At 62.1% G+C, this 15841-nt stretch overlaps 1 protein-coding gene across 1 annotated transcript in view; it reads right to left on the reverse strand.

The window, feature by feature from the left end:
- Window positions 1–349: 349 nt before the first annotated feature.
- Window positions 350–15841, reverse strand: part of ACOT7 (acyl-CoA thioesterase 7) — a 92634-nt gene continuing 77142 nt past the window's right edge. Inside the window, exon 9 of the mRNA XM_060079530.1 lies at window positions 350–729. Coding sequence (XP_059935513.1) covers window positions 631–729 — 99 coding nt within the window. The 3' untranslated portion in view covers window positions 350–630. The remainder of the gene's footprint in view (window positions 730–15841) is intronic.

Consider the following 15841-nt stretch of genomic DNA (forward strand, 5'->3'; position numbering starts at 1 on the left):
AAGCACCCCAGCCCCCATCGACAGGAAGGCCAGTGGGACACTGGTTGGGGCCTCGGAGCCAGGACACGGAACCAGGGCCCAGGAGGGGGTTGGAGGGTGGGAAGGAAGGGGTGCTCTCTCTCTGTCCAGCAAGCCGTCGGGCAAACACAAATGGGCGCCGCTGTGCCCAAGGTTCTGGGGTATGTGCAGGTACAGGCACCCGGTGGGGGGGGGGCGGGAGGGTGGCCCTGAGGAAGAGGGGCGCTCATGGGAGCCCACAGCCCCCAACACCCCGGGGAGAGCAGCCGCCCAAGACAAGCAACCACCCAGACCAAGGTCCAGCCAAACAGCAGCTTTATTAGTGATGCTGGGCTCTTTCCATACCATACAGCGTGCGCCCCAGTATTCCCCAGGGTTTCCAGGGAACGCCTTGGGGCGTCGGGACAATACTGTGTAGCATTTACACTGGGATGATATAAATAAAGCTTTGGTGTATAGGTTTCCAGGAGAGGTTAACACAGGTTAACACTGCGAGACAAATACTTCACACAACACCAGCTGTCAACGTGAACTGGGTTTTTGGCCAAGGGGTAACTTCTAAATGATGAGACGCTGGGGTCTGCTCCAGGCCCCAGCGGTAGGAGGGGACGTCTAGGGCTGAGGCTCCGCTTGACCCTGTCGTTTTGCCTTCATCTGCAGGTACCGCCCTTTGCCTTCCTCAAAGCGCTTCTTCTCGTCCTCAGTCTCGGGCTGCGGACCACACACAGAGAAGCAGGCAGGTTAGAGAACCTGTGACTGCAGCGTAGCCGGGGCCCCGCCCCGCCCCGCCCCTCCCCAAGGGCACAGAGAACCCGGTCCAGGCCCCATCTTCCTGACAGCCCACAGCGAGCATCTCTCCCCATGTCGCCTTCCACAGCAGGCCGAATCCTGAGCCCAGTGCCACTTTGGTAATGAACTTCAGCTGAAAATGCAGTTGATGATGAAATGCGGGAGGGGAGGCCTAAAGCAGAGACGAGCCAGAGCAAGGACGAGGGGGACCCCACGTTTGCGCCACTCCCAGGGAATGCCAGCGGCTCTCCGTCTCTGCCCGGAAGGGAAGTGGGGACAAACACCGTGCTGGCTGGGTGACCTTGAGAAGGCCGCTTTATTGTACCAGGAGTGAGCGACCACATTGTGGGCAGCGAGCCCTGGCCAGCACAGACGCCTAGGAAGTGGCACCGGGTGTCCTTCTCACCTCTTCTCTGCTGCTTCCTTCCTCTGAGCAACCTAAGAAGCTAGGTACCTGAGTGACCAGTGGGACTTGGCCAAGGGCTGGATTTTGCCCAGGACAGTCCTGGCTTGTGCCTGCCGACCCAGCAGGATGGCGAACAGTGCCCCCTCGCACTCTTGAGAGTGGCCTGGCCTGGCCGCTAAGTGGTGTGGCCCTGGCCAGAGAGGTCCACTGCGGCAGCATCAGGGGGTCACTTCCCAAGGCCCCATCTGTCCCACCGCACAGTTCTCTCTCGCCGTCTGGGGCCAGGGATTCGGGCTTAAAGGGCTGTGCGATTCCTCTGGGACGACACTGCCTTGAGACACTCTGAGGGTGTCTGAAAGCCAAAGAAATGGGGCAGTTGCCCTTCATCCACAGTGACACCAAGCCCTAGCAGCTATTTTTGGCCCAAGGGTTTTACAGACAAATGGTGTATTGGCAAAAGAGAGAGAACGATCAGCAGAGGATGGAATGTCAGGTCACACCACATAGTTCCTCCCCTTCAGCCTTCTCAGCAATTGTTCTCTAAATGTCACCAGGTGTAAACTGGCAAACCTTGCGGCTCAGAGCCAGTAGAACGTTCGGGTACCTGAAGCACTAGGATCGTGGTCCTCATAGTGGTTCCGGTTCCTGTCTGAAGAGTCTCGGGGCAGACGTGGGAAATGGTGGCTTTTCCAAGACACTTTATTTATTTATTATTATTATTTTTTGGTGGTACACGGTCCTCTCACTGTTGTGGCCTCTCCCGTTGCGGGGCACAGGCTCTGGATGCACGGGCTCAGCAGCCATGGCTCACGGGCCCAGCCGCTCCGCGGCATGTGGGATCTTCTCGGACCGGGGCACAAACCCGTGTCCCCTGCATCGGCAGGCGGACTCTCAACCACTGCGCCACCAGGGAAGCTCCAAGACACTTTATTGGAGGCCTGCTCTGTTTTCACCTCTGGCTGACTTTTTAAAAATAAAATTTGAAGCTACTCAGTTTGACTTGAAACAGCACAGGGAGATAAACTGTTCTCAGTTTCAGCAGGCAGTCCTAAGCCGGCAAGACCCCCGAGTCCTCCAGCCCCTGCTGTCCAAGGCACCCCACGAACACAAGTCCACATCCTGCTGGGCCCAGCCCAAGGTTTCTGCACACATCCAGGCAGAATGTGCTAGATCGGGGGCCTCTCAAATGTTCACGTATGCATGAATCGCTTGAGGATCTTGTAAATGTGGATTCTGACCCGGTGGGTCTGGGGGTCAGAGGCTGAGACCTGTTTCTTTTTTTTCTTTTTCTTTTTCATAAATTTATTTATTTATTTTTGGCTGCATTGGGTCTTTGTTGCTGCATGTGGGCTTTCTCTTAGTTGTGGCGAGCAGGGTCTACTTTTGCTTGTGGTGCACGGGCTTCTCATTGCGGTGGCTTCTCTTGTTGCAGAGCACGGGCTCTAGGCACATGGGCTTCAGCAGTTGTGGCACGTGGCCTCAGTAGTTGTGGCTCGCAGGCTCTAGAGCGCAGGCTCCGTAGTTGTGGCGCACGGGCTTAGTTGCTCTGTGGCATGTGGGATCTTCCCGGACCAGGGCTCGAACCTGTGTCCCCTGCACTGGCAGGCGGATTCTTCATCACTGCACCACCAGGGAAGTCCTGAGACCCGTTTCCAACACGGGTCCAGGTGATGCGATGCTGCTGCCCACAGAGCACTTTGGGTAGCAGGACCCTGGCCCCTCCACATCTCCATCCCTCTTCCAAATGGGGGACAGCCAAAGCGGCCAAGAATGCAAGGTCAAGGCCACCAGGCTAGAACAGTGGGGGCTTTTTCCTCCCCCTCCCCTATATGGAACTTGCTTGGCATGGCTGAGGAGACCTGTGGCTCCCATCCACCTGCAGCCCGAAGGCACAGGCCTTCCTTAGTGGGAGGAGGGGTGTAGCCGGGCTTCCTGCCTGCCTCGCAGACGACCCCATCAGTGCCTATGGGGTCCCAGAGATGGGGACCGGGGAGTCGGGGCCCGGTGGGGCTGGCTGAGAGGAGAGCTGGAGGAGGGCAGTGGGGGGTCTGGACCACGTTCCAAGGTTCCTGCCAGCTCTAAAAACCCGCCCCTCTCTGCTGGGGCTCTGGAGCAGGCCCTCCTTCTAGCTGGTGGAGTTGCCATCTCGGGGGCAGGGGAAAGAAGGCAAGGGCTTATTAGAAAGAAAACGATTTCTCAGAAGCAAGAGAGTGTGAGCTTGGCCTGGGTAAGGCAGCAGGACCAAGAGGGGGCGGCTATCAGGCCCTCTGCAGAGCCCCCCGGAGCCAGGGCCTGCCTCGCGAGATGGGCTTCCTGTTTCTCCAGCCCGTCAGTGGTCTTGGAAATCAGCAGATGAGGCATTCGGGTGAGAACTGGGTCCCTAAGTGCCAGGGTCATCAGCCAAGTGCTCTTGGGGCTCCAGGGAGCAGGGAGGGTGGCAAACGGCCCCGTGGAGCTGCTGGCGTGAGCTCAGGAGCTGGCGTCCCATCTGTCAGGCAAGGATGGCCCACGTGAGGCCAGGGCCTGGGGTGGGGGGGAGCTGGCACTGGGACTGAGGAAGGGCTGCTGGGCCCGGGAGATGCCCGGGGAGCAGCCCACCCTCTGCGGGCACCTGGCCATGGACCCCTCGGCACCGCCCACACTGCGCACTTGGGTTCTTCCCCTCGAGGACACACACCACTGTTCCGTTTGCTTTGACACCACTGCCTGCCAACTTGCGGCAGGAGTGCGGGCTCTGTGGCCTCCTGCATCCCAGGTCTCTGTCTCCCGGCTCCAAAAGGGGGATGAAGCCTTCTTGATGATCTGTGGCCAAACAGGGCTGGAAACCTGAATGCTAATTAGCCTCTCCCAGCTAATGATGCACACAGGTCAAAATCTTGAAGTCAAATAAACCTGTTTAACGGTGTTTAATCAGGGCTGTCCCACAATGATTTAGCCAGGGACCCGTTTTCCTAAGGAACCTTACTCCCATCTTGGGGGTGGCCGAATGGGAAGTGCTGCCCACCCTCTCCTGAGGTCAGCTTGTGGCACGCCCTCAGAGCTGGCCGACAGCCCTGGGAGAAAGAAGCTGGGCACAAAGGCCCACCTCACATGTGAGCCCAGTTACACAAACGTCCAGAAGAGGCAACTCGACAGAGAACACAGATTAGTGGTGGCCAGGGGTTGGGGGAGGGACGAAGACTGGCGGTGCGCTATGTCTTTTGGTTTTTTTTTTTTAAAGAAATGCAAGCATTTCTTTCTTGCTTTTTCTTTTTAAATAATTTATTTGTGTATTTATTTTTGGCCACGTTGGGTCTTCTTTGTTGCGTGCGGGCCTTCTCTAGTTGTGGTGAGTGGGGGCCACTCGTTGCGGCACGTGGGCTTCTCATTGTGGTGGCTTCTCTTGTTGCGGAGCATGGGCTCTAGGAGTGAGGGCTTCAGTAGTTGTGGCTCGTGGGCTCTAGAGCGCAGGCTCAGTAGTTGTGGCGCACGGGCTTAGTTGCTCCGTGGCATGAGGGATCTTCCTGGACCAGGGCTCAAACCCGTGTCCCCTGCATTGGCAGGCGGATTCTTAACGACTGCGCCACCAGGGAAGCCCAGATTGTACATTTTAAGCAGGGGAACTGTACGGCGTGTAATTTTATCTGAAAAGCACCCCAGAGGTACAGGTGCCATCCTAGTTTACAGAAAGTCAAAGGGAAGGCTCAGCGGGGTGGTGCCCTACCCAAATCCGGGCACATGAGGCAGGGGCACCAGGGCGGGAGTGATGCTCACTGAATTAAACCAGGCACTTTCCCTGCCACGGCGCCCGGGCCTGGATGCGTGCACTCCCCACAAGCACACAGACCACCCCCTGCGGGGCCCTGCCTTGGGGAGCTGACCCGCTGGCTGACAACACACGGGAAAAGAGGTAGCCGACAAAGCACTAGGAACGTGACAATGGCAGGGACCAAAGGCAAAGGAGAGTGGAGCAAGGGGGTCTCGAGGGCCGGCCCTGGGGAGGGCTCCTGGGAAGGCGTGCGGGCACCAGCCAGCCCGTGAGAGTCTGTGTAACAACCCAGGAGGGGTCCAGAGCTGTCGCGCTCCCCTCCCACCGATGAGGACGCGGGGCAGAGGCTGAGCGAGCAGCCCAAGCGACAGCCGCTAAGGGGCAGAGCCTCGGTTTGCGCTGCCGCCGCCCTCCAGACCAGCCTGTGCTGACGGGCTCTCGGGGCGGGCCTGTCGGTGGGCAGCAGGGCACGCAGTGGCCCTCCCGTGTCACCCTGGTGACCCTCCAGAATGAGCCTGGAGCCCCCTGGGCCTGCAGCGGCCCAGCCCCCGTGGCTCTTCTCCATCCGGGAGGGGACAAGGCGGGGCAGGGATGCGTTCCCGTCCCAGCCTTGGAGCCAGGCGCCTCCCCGAGGAGCTGCCTGGGCACTAGAGGCGAACAGCAGACCGGCGCTGCGCCTTCCCCTTCTGCCAGGTCCTGTGAGTGCCAGTGGGCCACATGCGGCTGCCCGAGCGTCCTCCGGATCTCCACAAACACGAACAAGAATGCCGGCCCTTCCATCACATTTGGGGCCACGACCCCCATGCTCTCCGCACACTCACGAGGAAAGCCCTCTCTAGGTCATAAGCTCTGGGAGTGAGGGGTGAACATCTTGGGGACGCAGAGCATCTAGAAGCCAGGGGAGGACCATGTTGGGTCCTCATCAGGGCCGCTTCTGGGGCAGCGGGCGGGGTGTCCACTTCCGGGTCATGCCCGCACAGGGTGGGCGCCTCGCCTGCCTCCCCTTGTCCCACCAGGCCCTGATGTGCAGCTGTGACGAGCCCAGCCCTCTACCGGGTCACCCCAGACGACTGCAGCTACTCACCCGCTCGGCAGCCAACAGGCCACCACGTGTCCAGAACGGGTGCACCAAAGGCTCTGGCTTCTTCTCTCAAAGCATGACCTGAGGAGGGGCCGAGGCCAAGGTGCAGGTACAAGACAGGGTACATTCTAGGCTCTGCTCAGTGGAGGGAGGGGCCTGCGCCCAGCACTGGGCCTCAGAGCTGCTGCCCTGAGTCTCTGACGGTCAACATTCTGCAGCTAACTCATCAGCCAGGAGCTGCCCTCGGACAGACCTCACGCGGCCTGATGATGGATGTACAGGCAGCTGGCCAGCTGGAGAGCGTGGCCAAGCCATTTGCCAGGCCTGGGGGGAAGGAGCCAGACGAGGGCTCATCCCTCTTCTCGCCTCTGGGGACGGCGGCCTGGGCTGCGCGTTCCAGGCTCTGAGGATTCGGTGCTGCCGCCCCAAATGCTGACGGCCCTCCTCACCGGCCTGCCCTGGAAGGTGCCCAGCGAGGGCACACGTTTATGAAGACAGGCCCTGGCCGCCACCCCAGGGGGAAACAGAGCCAGAGGTGAGCAGAGCAGCCTCTGTTCTCTGTGGAGGTGGGCGCCCTGCCCTGCTGGCCGGTGGACACTCGGCCTCCCCAGGGCCACGAGCTCTGATAAACAGCTCTCCTGGCCCAGTGACTAAGAGGGGCCACCACTTCCCTGCTGGGCACGGAGCTGACAGAAGGAGACAGATGGCTCCCCGCACGCAGCCCCGCCCACGGCCCAGCGGCCGCCTCCTCACCTCCTCGCAGCCCGTCCCCCTCCATCCGGCAAAGTAAATAAATACATAAGTTGTTGGCTGTTGCTGTTTTTAATGGGGGTTGGCGGTGACGGGGAGAAGGACAAAGCTCCTCCATGGGAAACCACATTTCCCCTCAAGTGCCTGAAGCTGTTGGCAGGGAGGAGGGCTCACGACGCCCCCACCCCGCAAGTGGCTCTCGGCAACCCTTGCTCCAGCCTTGGGAGGCCTCCTGTGGGCATGAAAAAGGAGAGGTGACAGCAAAGGGGCCCACAGGCCGCTCAAGGCATGGTGACCCCTGTTTACCTGCCTGGTGGAAGGGACAGTGGAGGGGTGGTGAGGACCACAGGGTCACGGGGACCTGCTGTGTGGCCTCAAGAGACGCTGCCCACCTCCCCAGGGCCAGGTCCTCCCGCCTGTAAAATGGGGTTCTCAAGGAGGTGACGTGGCAAAGCGTTCCTGCAGTGCCAGCGCGGGCCGCTCTCCGTGCACGGCCGTCACACCGCGTGTGTGTGCGCGCGCACATGCACGCCCGTGAACTGTCATCACGAATGGCCTTAGAGGCCAAGTGCGCTCCCGTCTGCCGACCCAGAGCCACTGCCCTGGGAGGAGGGCGAATGGCCCCGGGGGTCACCTTAAGGCAGCCGGGCCTTTGGAACGTCACACAGCCCCAGGGACGTGGGGGTGAGGGGAGGGTCCCAGGGCCGGCCCCTCTGTGCTCCGGGCACCCCGCTGGCTCCCACCGGCCCGCTGGCTCCGGGCCTCCGATGTGCATCTTCTCCCCCTCTCCCCCCACCGCGCTTCCTGCCAACGCTGTCTTCCGGGCTCCCGTCAGTGCAAACCAAATGTTTTCCATTTTGCATTTTCTGTGCTTCCAGAACACACATTTGGAACTTGGCAGGGAGGGTGAGTGACTAAGTTCCACCCTCAGTAAAATCAAGAGCTTGTCCTTTTTGTAATTAACGAACGTCTGGTGCGAAGAGGGTTCCCAGTGGTGATATAACAACTTCCTGTGAGCCTGAGGGACGCAGACCTTCTTAATTAGGAAGCCATGCAGCACAGCCTCTCCGGTCCTCATAACAGGAGACAAGAGGGATCGTGGGACAATCCTGAAGGCAATTAAGACATCCTCCAACTACTGGGACCCTTCGGCGTGGCGTGGCGAGGGGCTCTGTGCGTGGTGGTGTCCAGGAGTCCCCAGCCCCGCAGGCAGCTGTGTCCCCCAAGTGCAGCTCCACCTGCAGACCCCGACCCCAGGGATGCTGGGCTGGGCACCTGGGAAGCCGCTGTCCGGGGGTTTAGCTCCCAGCGGCCGCAGGCTGGGTCTCACCACCGCCGCCGCCGGCACACGCAGCCCCGAGCCTCCAATGATGGGACCACCATGGGGAGTTGTAGGCACCCCTGCCAGGGGCTCCCCTCACCCCACAGCACCAGCTCAGCCCCTGAAATCACTGCCCTCGTGTGCGGTCACGAAATTCCCCTGCGGAAGGGCCAAGAGGAGGCTACGGAAGAGGCAGGGAGCTCGGGCGCTGCCTGGGAAAGGGCAGCGACGGGTACCAGTCTCCACTGGGAGAGGGGACACAGGCCCTGCTCGCAGCACTGGCCCCTGTACCAGCTGTGTGGACACGGCTGTCCCCACCAGACGACAGCCATAAGGTCCTCACCGCCTTTTTCTGAGCCCTTCCCACGGGCTGGGCCCCGGCCAGGGGCAGCGTCCTCACTGCAAGCCTCTGGCCCTGCGTGTGCTCACTCGTGTCGGCGTCTTCCCTGCTGTCTGTCTGAGGCCAGCACAGGGCCTGAGACACGGCGGGGCCCAGAAAGCATTTGCTGAGTGAACGAGCAAACCAACGAAGACTGCAGCAAGAAGGCCAAATCAGTGTGACTGTGTGTCAAAGAGTCTGCTCAAAGGACACATTCAGGCAACCTCTGTCCCCAAGCAACTCCAGAAGGCTCAGACCACCCAGGGGCTCGGCAGGGGCCTGCGCTGGTGACAGAGGCACAAGGTGGGGCGTCCGGCACACCTGGGGTGGACAACCCCCTCCCGCCCCCGATGAAGCACATCGTCTCCTGCTGGCAGGGCCGGCATGCTGTTCTCTGATTCTAGGTATGCACATGAGCGGGGAGATCCTTCTACGTTCTTCCTCCCACTGCGGGGCTCCGGGGTCTGTTTCTTCCTTGCATCTTTTTTTTTGTGTGTGGTACGCGGGCTTCTCACTGTTGTGGCCTCTCCCATTGCGGAGCACAGGCTCCTGACGCGCAGGCTCAGCGGCCATGGCTCACGGGCCTAGCCGCTCCGCGGCATGTGGGATCTTCCCGGACCGGGGCACGAACCCGTGTCCCCTGAATCGGCAGGCGGACTCTCAACCACTGCGCCACCAGGGAAGCCCCTTCTTTGCATCTTTGAGCACGGGGTTCAGAAGTGTCCCTGTCCCTGGCAGGCCTTTGCCAGGGGACTCCACGCCACCTCACAGAGAAAGCACAAGGCTGCCAAGAAGCCACGGTTCTCACATGGTGGGGCAGCCTTGTGGTCCACCCCAGGATACACCAGGCGTGAGCTCACCCTCCTGAAAGACCCTCTCAGGTCCTGTGGCCGTGGCCCTTGCCTGGGCCCAGTGACCTTCACAGTCCTCTCCCCAGCTTGGAAGTCACCTTCCAGGGGGGCCGCAGTGCATCAAGGCTGTCCTGACTCCAGCTGGGATTCTCCTCTTTCCGCTGCACCCTCTGCCCACGGGCCTCTCTTCCTGCAGCCGTGTTTCCGGCACCATCCGGGGTCAGGCCTAACAGTGCCCCTGAGAGCCTGCCTCGGGCTTTCACCTTCTATAGAAATCACAACAGCTGGGGTCTCCTGGATTTGGAGACACAGCACTGAAGCAACAAGAAGCTGATGTTCCAGAGGTAGAACCTACCAACATTTTAACGAGGAGAAGTGTGTCATTGGTGCATTGGGCCCTCTTCTGGAGAGCTGACTGTTGAACTTGAATTGAGTGTTCTCCAGAGCACTACTGTTCCACTAAGAGGCCAGCCCAGAGCCGTCAGGGACACAGGATCTTCAGGAGACGTGAAGACTGGACGGGTTAAGAAGGTCAGAGGAAGAGTCTGGGCTTATGGCAGAACGGAGGTGAGAGCCAGGCTGGCGGGGGCGGCACCCTCTCATCCACGCCCCCTGTGGTACGCACACCCCTGGTTCCAGGGGCAGGTGGGACTCACAGGCCACTACAAGTTCCCAAACACCACCCATTCAGGGGACAGGAGCAGCTTCAGGATTCTGGCATTTTCCCATGACAAGGCAGACTCCCTGCTAAGCATCCAAAGCCAAGGGAGAGAGAGAGAGGACATGGGGTCAAGAAGCTTCACGAATATTCTAGTCCCCGACTCGCTCCTGTGGACGGGCAGCAAGGGCACAGCCTCCCTCACTGACGTGGCTCCCCGGACCCTTCCAGGAACAGACGAGTCAGTCCTGCTGTGCTCCAGTACGTCTGAGTTTCTTACATCAGGGAGCAAGTAGAAATCATTCCAGCACACCCAATGTCCGGGACAGAGGTGTCTCCCCAAGCCGTAGGGCCACCTGGGGTCCCCAGCCCAAAACAAGCCTCATGTGAGGGCCCTCTTCCCTTCCCTGGGGGTGGGATGTATGGTCCTTTCACCATATCAGGCTGTAAAGAGCAGGCCTGGCCATGGTTGGGGGGAGGTGGCTGCCTCTGATGCTGATGCTTCATCTCAAGGACCGGGCCCTTGGGAGCATTCCAGGCCCCTTCACCTCCAGGCTTGGGTCCTAGGATCGAGGAGCTGCCCACTGCCAGAAGCCTTGGCCCCGTGCTTCCCCTTCGGTGCAAAGTAGCAAGGAGCTCTCTGGTTAGATCACGGAGATGGTGCCGAGACCACAGAGGACCTGCCGGCCCGGGGTGGCTCCAGTGGGGAAACGGAGGCTCAGAGACAGGAAGGGGCTGCCATGGCCAAGGGGCTCAGGGTCTGCTCCAGGTCGACTCCACGTCAGGGCCGGCCACTGGACTCTGGGCGAGTCCCTGCCCATCACTGTCACTGTGGCCTGTCTGTGGGCTCGGACAACCCACCCTGACACCCACCGGGGAGGCGGGTCGGCATCTCGTGAACGCTCAGCTGCCTCCCATGGGACCATCGCTGCTGTGGGCACCGGGGGCATCCACCCTGCTGGCTCCCTCCCAGGAGACAGAGAATAGCCTCGGCGGGCACCTGGCCCTAGGGAGTGGGCGCTCAGGAAACCTGGTGGCGACTGGCCCTCGAGGGTGACCCGAGGTCCGGGGGTGATGTACAGCGGGGAGCGCTCACAGCTGAGGAGGCGCAGAAGCACATGTTTTGCCGCGTTCTTGGCGGAGCTCCACCGGCTGCGAGAGGGAAGGCCGGCTGCCTCCCTGATTTCCTCACTGCCGCCGCTTTCATCCCGACTTGTCACTTCAGTGGCTGACGACGGAGGCCCCAGGGTCCAGGCCCCTGTCCTCTGCACGCCAGCTGTCCATGTGGACTGGGAGGCGAGGGTCTACAAGCAGCGGCCAAGACCCCCGTGCCACAGGCCGCTCTGTGGTTTGGGTTTTCTGGGAGCCAAGCAAACCGGCTTCGGAAAGACCCTGCTCCGCCCTCTGCCTCCACGTGCCCTGGCCGTGCCGCTCGGCTCGCCGGGGAAAGCGTTTCTGTTCCAAGTGACCCACAGAAGCAGCTGTGAACGTGCTCGCTCAAAACCCACATCACCTGCGTGCTTGCGATGGAGCCCAGGCTTCTCCCTTGTCGAGGGCGTGACCTCTCGCGCACGCGAGTCTCCTGGGGCCTCGGGGGCTGCAGCGCCCGCATATGAACCAGAGAGAACGGAGGCCGGCCTTGTGCCCAGGACGGGCTTGCTCTGGCTTCAACACGGGGTCCGTCCATCGGGTTCTCACGCTTCTGGAGACTGAAAGGGCTTCCCACACCTGGGCTGGAAAGTCGCCCATGGGAGGTGCTGGGAGGTGCTGGGGCCAGTCTGGGGCCGGGTCCCAGGGAGCCACCTCGGGGCGTTCCCCCACGTCCCTCCGTACCACCTCTCCAGCGCTGGAAGGTGGTGTGGGTCTGTCCGCCACCCCCGAGGTCAGAGGGCACGGTCACAGGGAGGCCTTTAGAAGGAGGCAGGGCCTGGGCCTGGCTGGTTCCGCGTCCCGCGCTTGCCTCTCTAAGCAGCCTGCAAGTGCCGGCAGCTGCCGGGCGGGCGCGGTGCAGTAGGCCCTCCCCGGCCTAAAATATTCATCAAGAAGAACTCCAGCAGCCACGCTGCCTTTAGTGTCAGCCGGGCCCTGGGGATGGGAGCTAAAAATAGACAGGAGGATAAGTGCTGACAGCGGGGTGGGGAGGGCTGAGCCCCGACGCGGGCACACGTGGGCTGAGAGGCAGACAACGTGGTGTCGGTGGTTCCCAAGTGAGCGCTGCAGAGGCTGGGCTGGAGGCTAGGGAGTCTGCCCCACCCCCCAGAGGCTATTTTTATCCGCATTGGTGGGCCCCAGGACACCTCAGTGAAGAATCAAAGCCCATCTTTAATTAGCAACAATAGCCTGGATCGACATGCAGCCGGCCAGCGGGAAGATGTGGCCACTGCCAACCACCGGCCCCTCAGACCTGGGAATTCGGTCACCCTCCCTTCCCCTTCATTCAAGCAGGTGACTTTCCCCTAACCCCCTGCAGCCCCTCCTGCACCGACCCCCCGACCCCCAGGTCCCTAGGTTTCTGGAAGGGGCACAGACAGCCCCCAGGGTTCACAGACCAGCCCGGCCCCATGAGAGCGTCCCAGCTCTGGGAAGGTCACGGGCTCCTCCACAAAGGGCTCTCCGTGTGGACTGGAGCCCGGGGCCGGAGGCTCTCCTCCCTGAGCCCGGACTGCTACCCCTCCACCCTGGCTGCGGCACTGGTCTCCCCAGCAGCCTGAGCTCTGGGGTGCGGGCAGGGCGGAGCGGGTAGCCATAGAGAGCTCCAATCAGGCCCGAGGCAGCTCCTGGGCTCCTGGGCTCCTGGGCGGGCACACACTACAGCCAGCTACGGCCGGAATGCAGACCTTGCCGGGACACCCTGTCCACCTGCATGTACTCTGTGGGAGCCTTTTCAAAATGAAGATGGTCCCGACTCCTTGGCTATCCTTGGTTTCAGGGCCATTTGGGGTGTCCCGCAGGCCCCACTCTCCCTCGGCTGACGGTAGAGGAAAGGGCTCGGACGGCCGGAAGGCTGGTCCTGGGCCGGGCCTGCCCTCCAGCAGCTGGAGGGCCTCGGGTGTGTCCCTGCCCCTCCTCTCCCGCTACAAGAGGCCAGCTCGGCCCCCAGCCCTCTCAGTTCCTTTTGCTCTCTCTCCCACCAACTCCAGGCCGGTTTCCAGGCAACGGCAAAGAGTCTCTGGGTGATGGGGTGGGCGTGGGGAGTAAGGCTTTATCCAGAGAGGGGAGAGAAGGTCATCAAAGGAGGAAATAGCTGAGAAACGGTGGAAGGAGCTGCTGTCGTGACCATCTGAGGGAAGGTGTCCAGGCAGAGGAACAGCAAGTACAAAGGCCCTGAGGCGGGACTGAGTTTGGGATTTGAGGAACAGAGGTGGCCGGCCTGGCTGGACCCCGTGCCGAGGGCACCGAGGAGCCGCTGAGCTGCTGAGCAGTTCAGGTGGGAGAGGAGGCCAACGCAATTCTGTTCTGAAAAACTTGCCGGGATGCAGCGCAGAGTCAGGGTGAGGGCAGCAGGAATGGGGAAGGGCGTACAGCTTGGGGCTGAGCGGGAGGGAGGGGCCGGCCCGGTTCCCAGGCTCGCCGGGAGGGAATCCACCAGGAGGAGTGGGAGTTTTGTGGGGAGGCAGCTGGGGGACAACGGCTCAGTTCGGAACGTTACGTTTGAAGTGCCTGCTGAGACCCTGTGGAGAAAGGCAGCCATGGCAGCCCATGTGGGAGAGTAAAGCACGGAGGCCCGGGGCCCGGTCCCAACCGCCCAAGGAGGGCAGCGTGCAGGCTGGGATCTGTCAGGGCCCCGTGTTTCGGGGCCATGGGGTGGCCATCTGGACACTCAGCAGAGGCCCCCTCAGTGAGATGTGCCAACGCCAGGGAGAGGCCAGTGAGATAAAGACGGAGAGTGTCCTTGGATCTGGCCACCCTGCTGGAGCCTGGAGGCTGGGGAGGCGGGGAGGACAGAGGTCCAGGGCTTGCCTGTGTGGGGCGGGAATTCAGCATCCAGGAGGGAGGTGCTGTGGGCAGCTGTGCCGACAGGTGTCCCCCAGGGTCCCTGTGGCAATATGGAGAGAGATGGAACAAGGGTCTGGGGGAGAACGAGGGCGAGCCCGCATCTGGGGGCCAAGGGAGCAGCAAGGTCCCCAGAGGGAGGGGTCTGAGACCCAGAGACACGTGGTGGCGAAGGTTAAGGCAGGAGGAGGTCAGGCCTGTGGACAGAGGTCGTGGGGACGCGCGTGCATCAGCCTAGGGGCCGAGGCGGGGTGGAAGCCATCCTGCTAAGCCATCAGGATGGAGGGCGGGACGGGCACCCTGGTCCTCGTGCTCCGACGAGGCGGGCCCAGGGCCCCTCCTGGTGGGGGCAGTGGTGGAAGGTGGGGAGGAGGAGGGATGCGAGGCCGGGGGCTCCAGCGCTGGGGTCTCGGGAGGGAGAGGCCGAGGCTGCCGGACCCTCCACCCTTCTCCAGCAGCCTGGGGTCGTACGTGTAGAGGTGACGGTGCAGAGCCTGCCTGAGGACGGTGCCCACCCTGGCTCCCCTTTCTTTCCTTCCACACGGTGGAGCCCCCCATCCTTTAAGGCCAGGTTCACCAACCCTACCCTGTGCAGCCTCCCCCCACGCCCCCCCCCGACTTACTGGAGCCCCAGGGTGGGGACCCAATGCCAGCAAAGAGCGAGTGGGGGGTGGCCCGCAGAGGATGGGGGAGGGACAGGAAAGGGCCCAGCGGGCAGCCGAGGCTCCTCTGGCCACGGCAGCGGCCTTGACGAGGCCAGACGGCTCCCCTACCAAACCTAGGCCCTGCCCCTGTGGGCCTGCAAGGCCCCAGAGAGGAGCGGGGCTGGGGGGTCAGCAACTCCGCAGCAGGCCAGGCGAGCGAGCAGGGGCCTCGCGCCCGCCTGGATGAGGAAGTGCTCCAAAGCGCAGTATGTTTATCCTTACAGAGGCTTCCAGTACGTGCTCTTTGCCAGGAGGCACAGGAGCTGCGTGGGAGCAGACGCTGCAGGGGCCCTGGGAGGCTGGCGGGGGGCCTGAGTCGCCTGCCAGTCGCTTCCACACAAGCGTCAGTCGCTCGGGACCCTAACCCCCGGCCCCTCCCCAGGCTTCTCGGCTCAGCACCTGCACCTCAGCCACCACGCGCACCTCAACCACCGCCCAGGGTTCTGGCTTCCTCCAGGCCCCCTAGTGACGGACACAGGGTCTGGCTCAAGACAAACCAGGAGCAGCCTGAACGGAGGCTTTCTCTACACCCAGGCTCCCACGGACCGGCTGTGTGACCTTCCCCAAGTGCCTCAGCCTCGCTGGGCTGAGGGTGGCCGAGAGAAGCAGGCAGAGGACTCAGAACCGGCGGGCACAGGGCCGCCCTCCAGGCGGGGGCACTTGCCCTGACCGGCATAGGTAAGGAATGTGTGAGGCTCATAAAGCTGTCATCAGCCTCAAGGGGAACCTGGAGGCATCGTTCATTTGTTCACTTGTTCATTCCTGCATCCAACACAGTCGCCCAGTGCCTCTGAGCTGGGTCCCCTCGCCCCCCTGCCCCGCCCCGTGCCCCACCTTGACGCTGGCTGCCTCGGGCTCCCCGACTCCCGGGTTCCCCGACAGCTAGCACGCGCCAAGGTGTTGGGATTACTCCCACGACCGCCCAGCACGGCCCCCTGCCCCACTGGCCTTCCTGGGGGCTCCTGCCCACTCCCCGGGCACCACTTTACGTCCACTTCAGGTGGAGGCCACCGGCCCAGCGCGCTCCCCCGGCTCCCCCGAGTGTCCACGCTGCCTGTCTCTCCTCCTGGGATTGGCTTCAGGCCCTGCATACAGCAGGATTCATGCATTTTCCCAACCGCACCCACTAAGCGCCAAGACTGT

The sequence above is a fragment of the Mesoplodon densirostris genome, chromosome 2 (genome assembly GCF_025265405.1).
Source record: "Mesoplodon densirostris isolate mMesDen1 chromosome 2, mMesDen1 primary haplotype, whole genome shotgun sequence".
Taxonomy (NCBI): domain Eukaryota; kingdom Metazoa; phylum Chordata; class Mammalia; order Artiodactyla; family Ziphiidae; genus Mesoplodon; species Mesoplodon densirostris.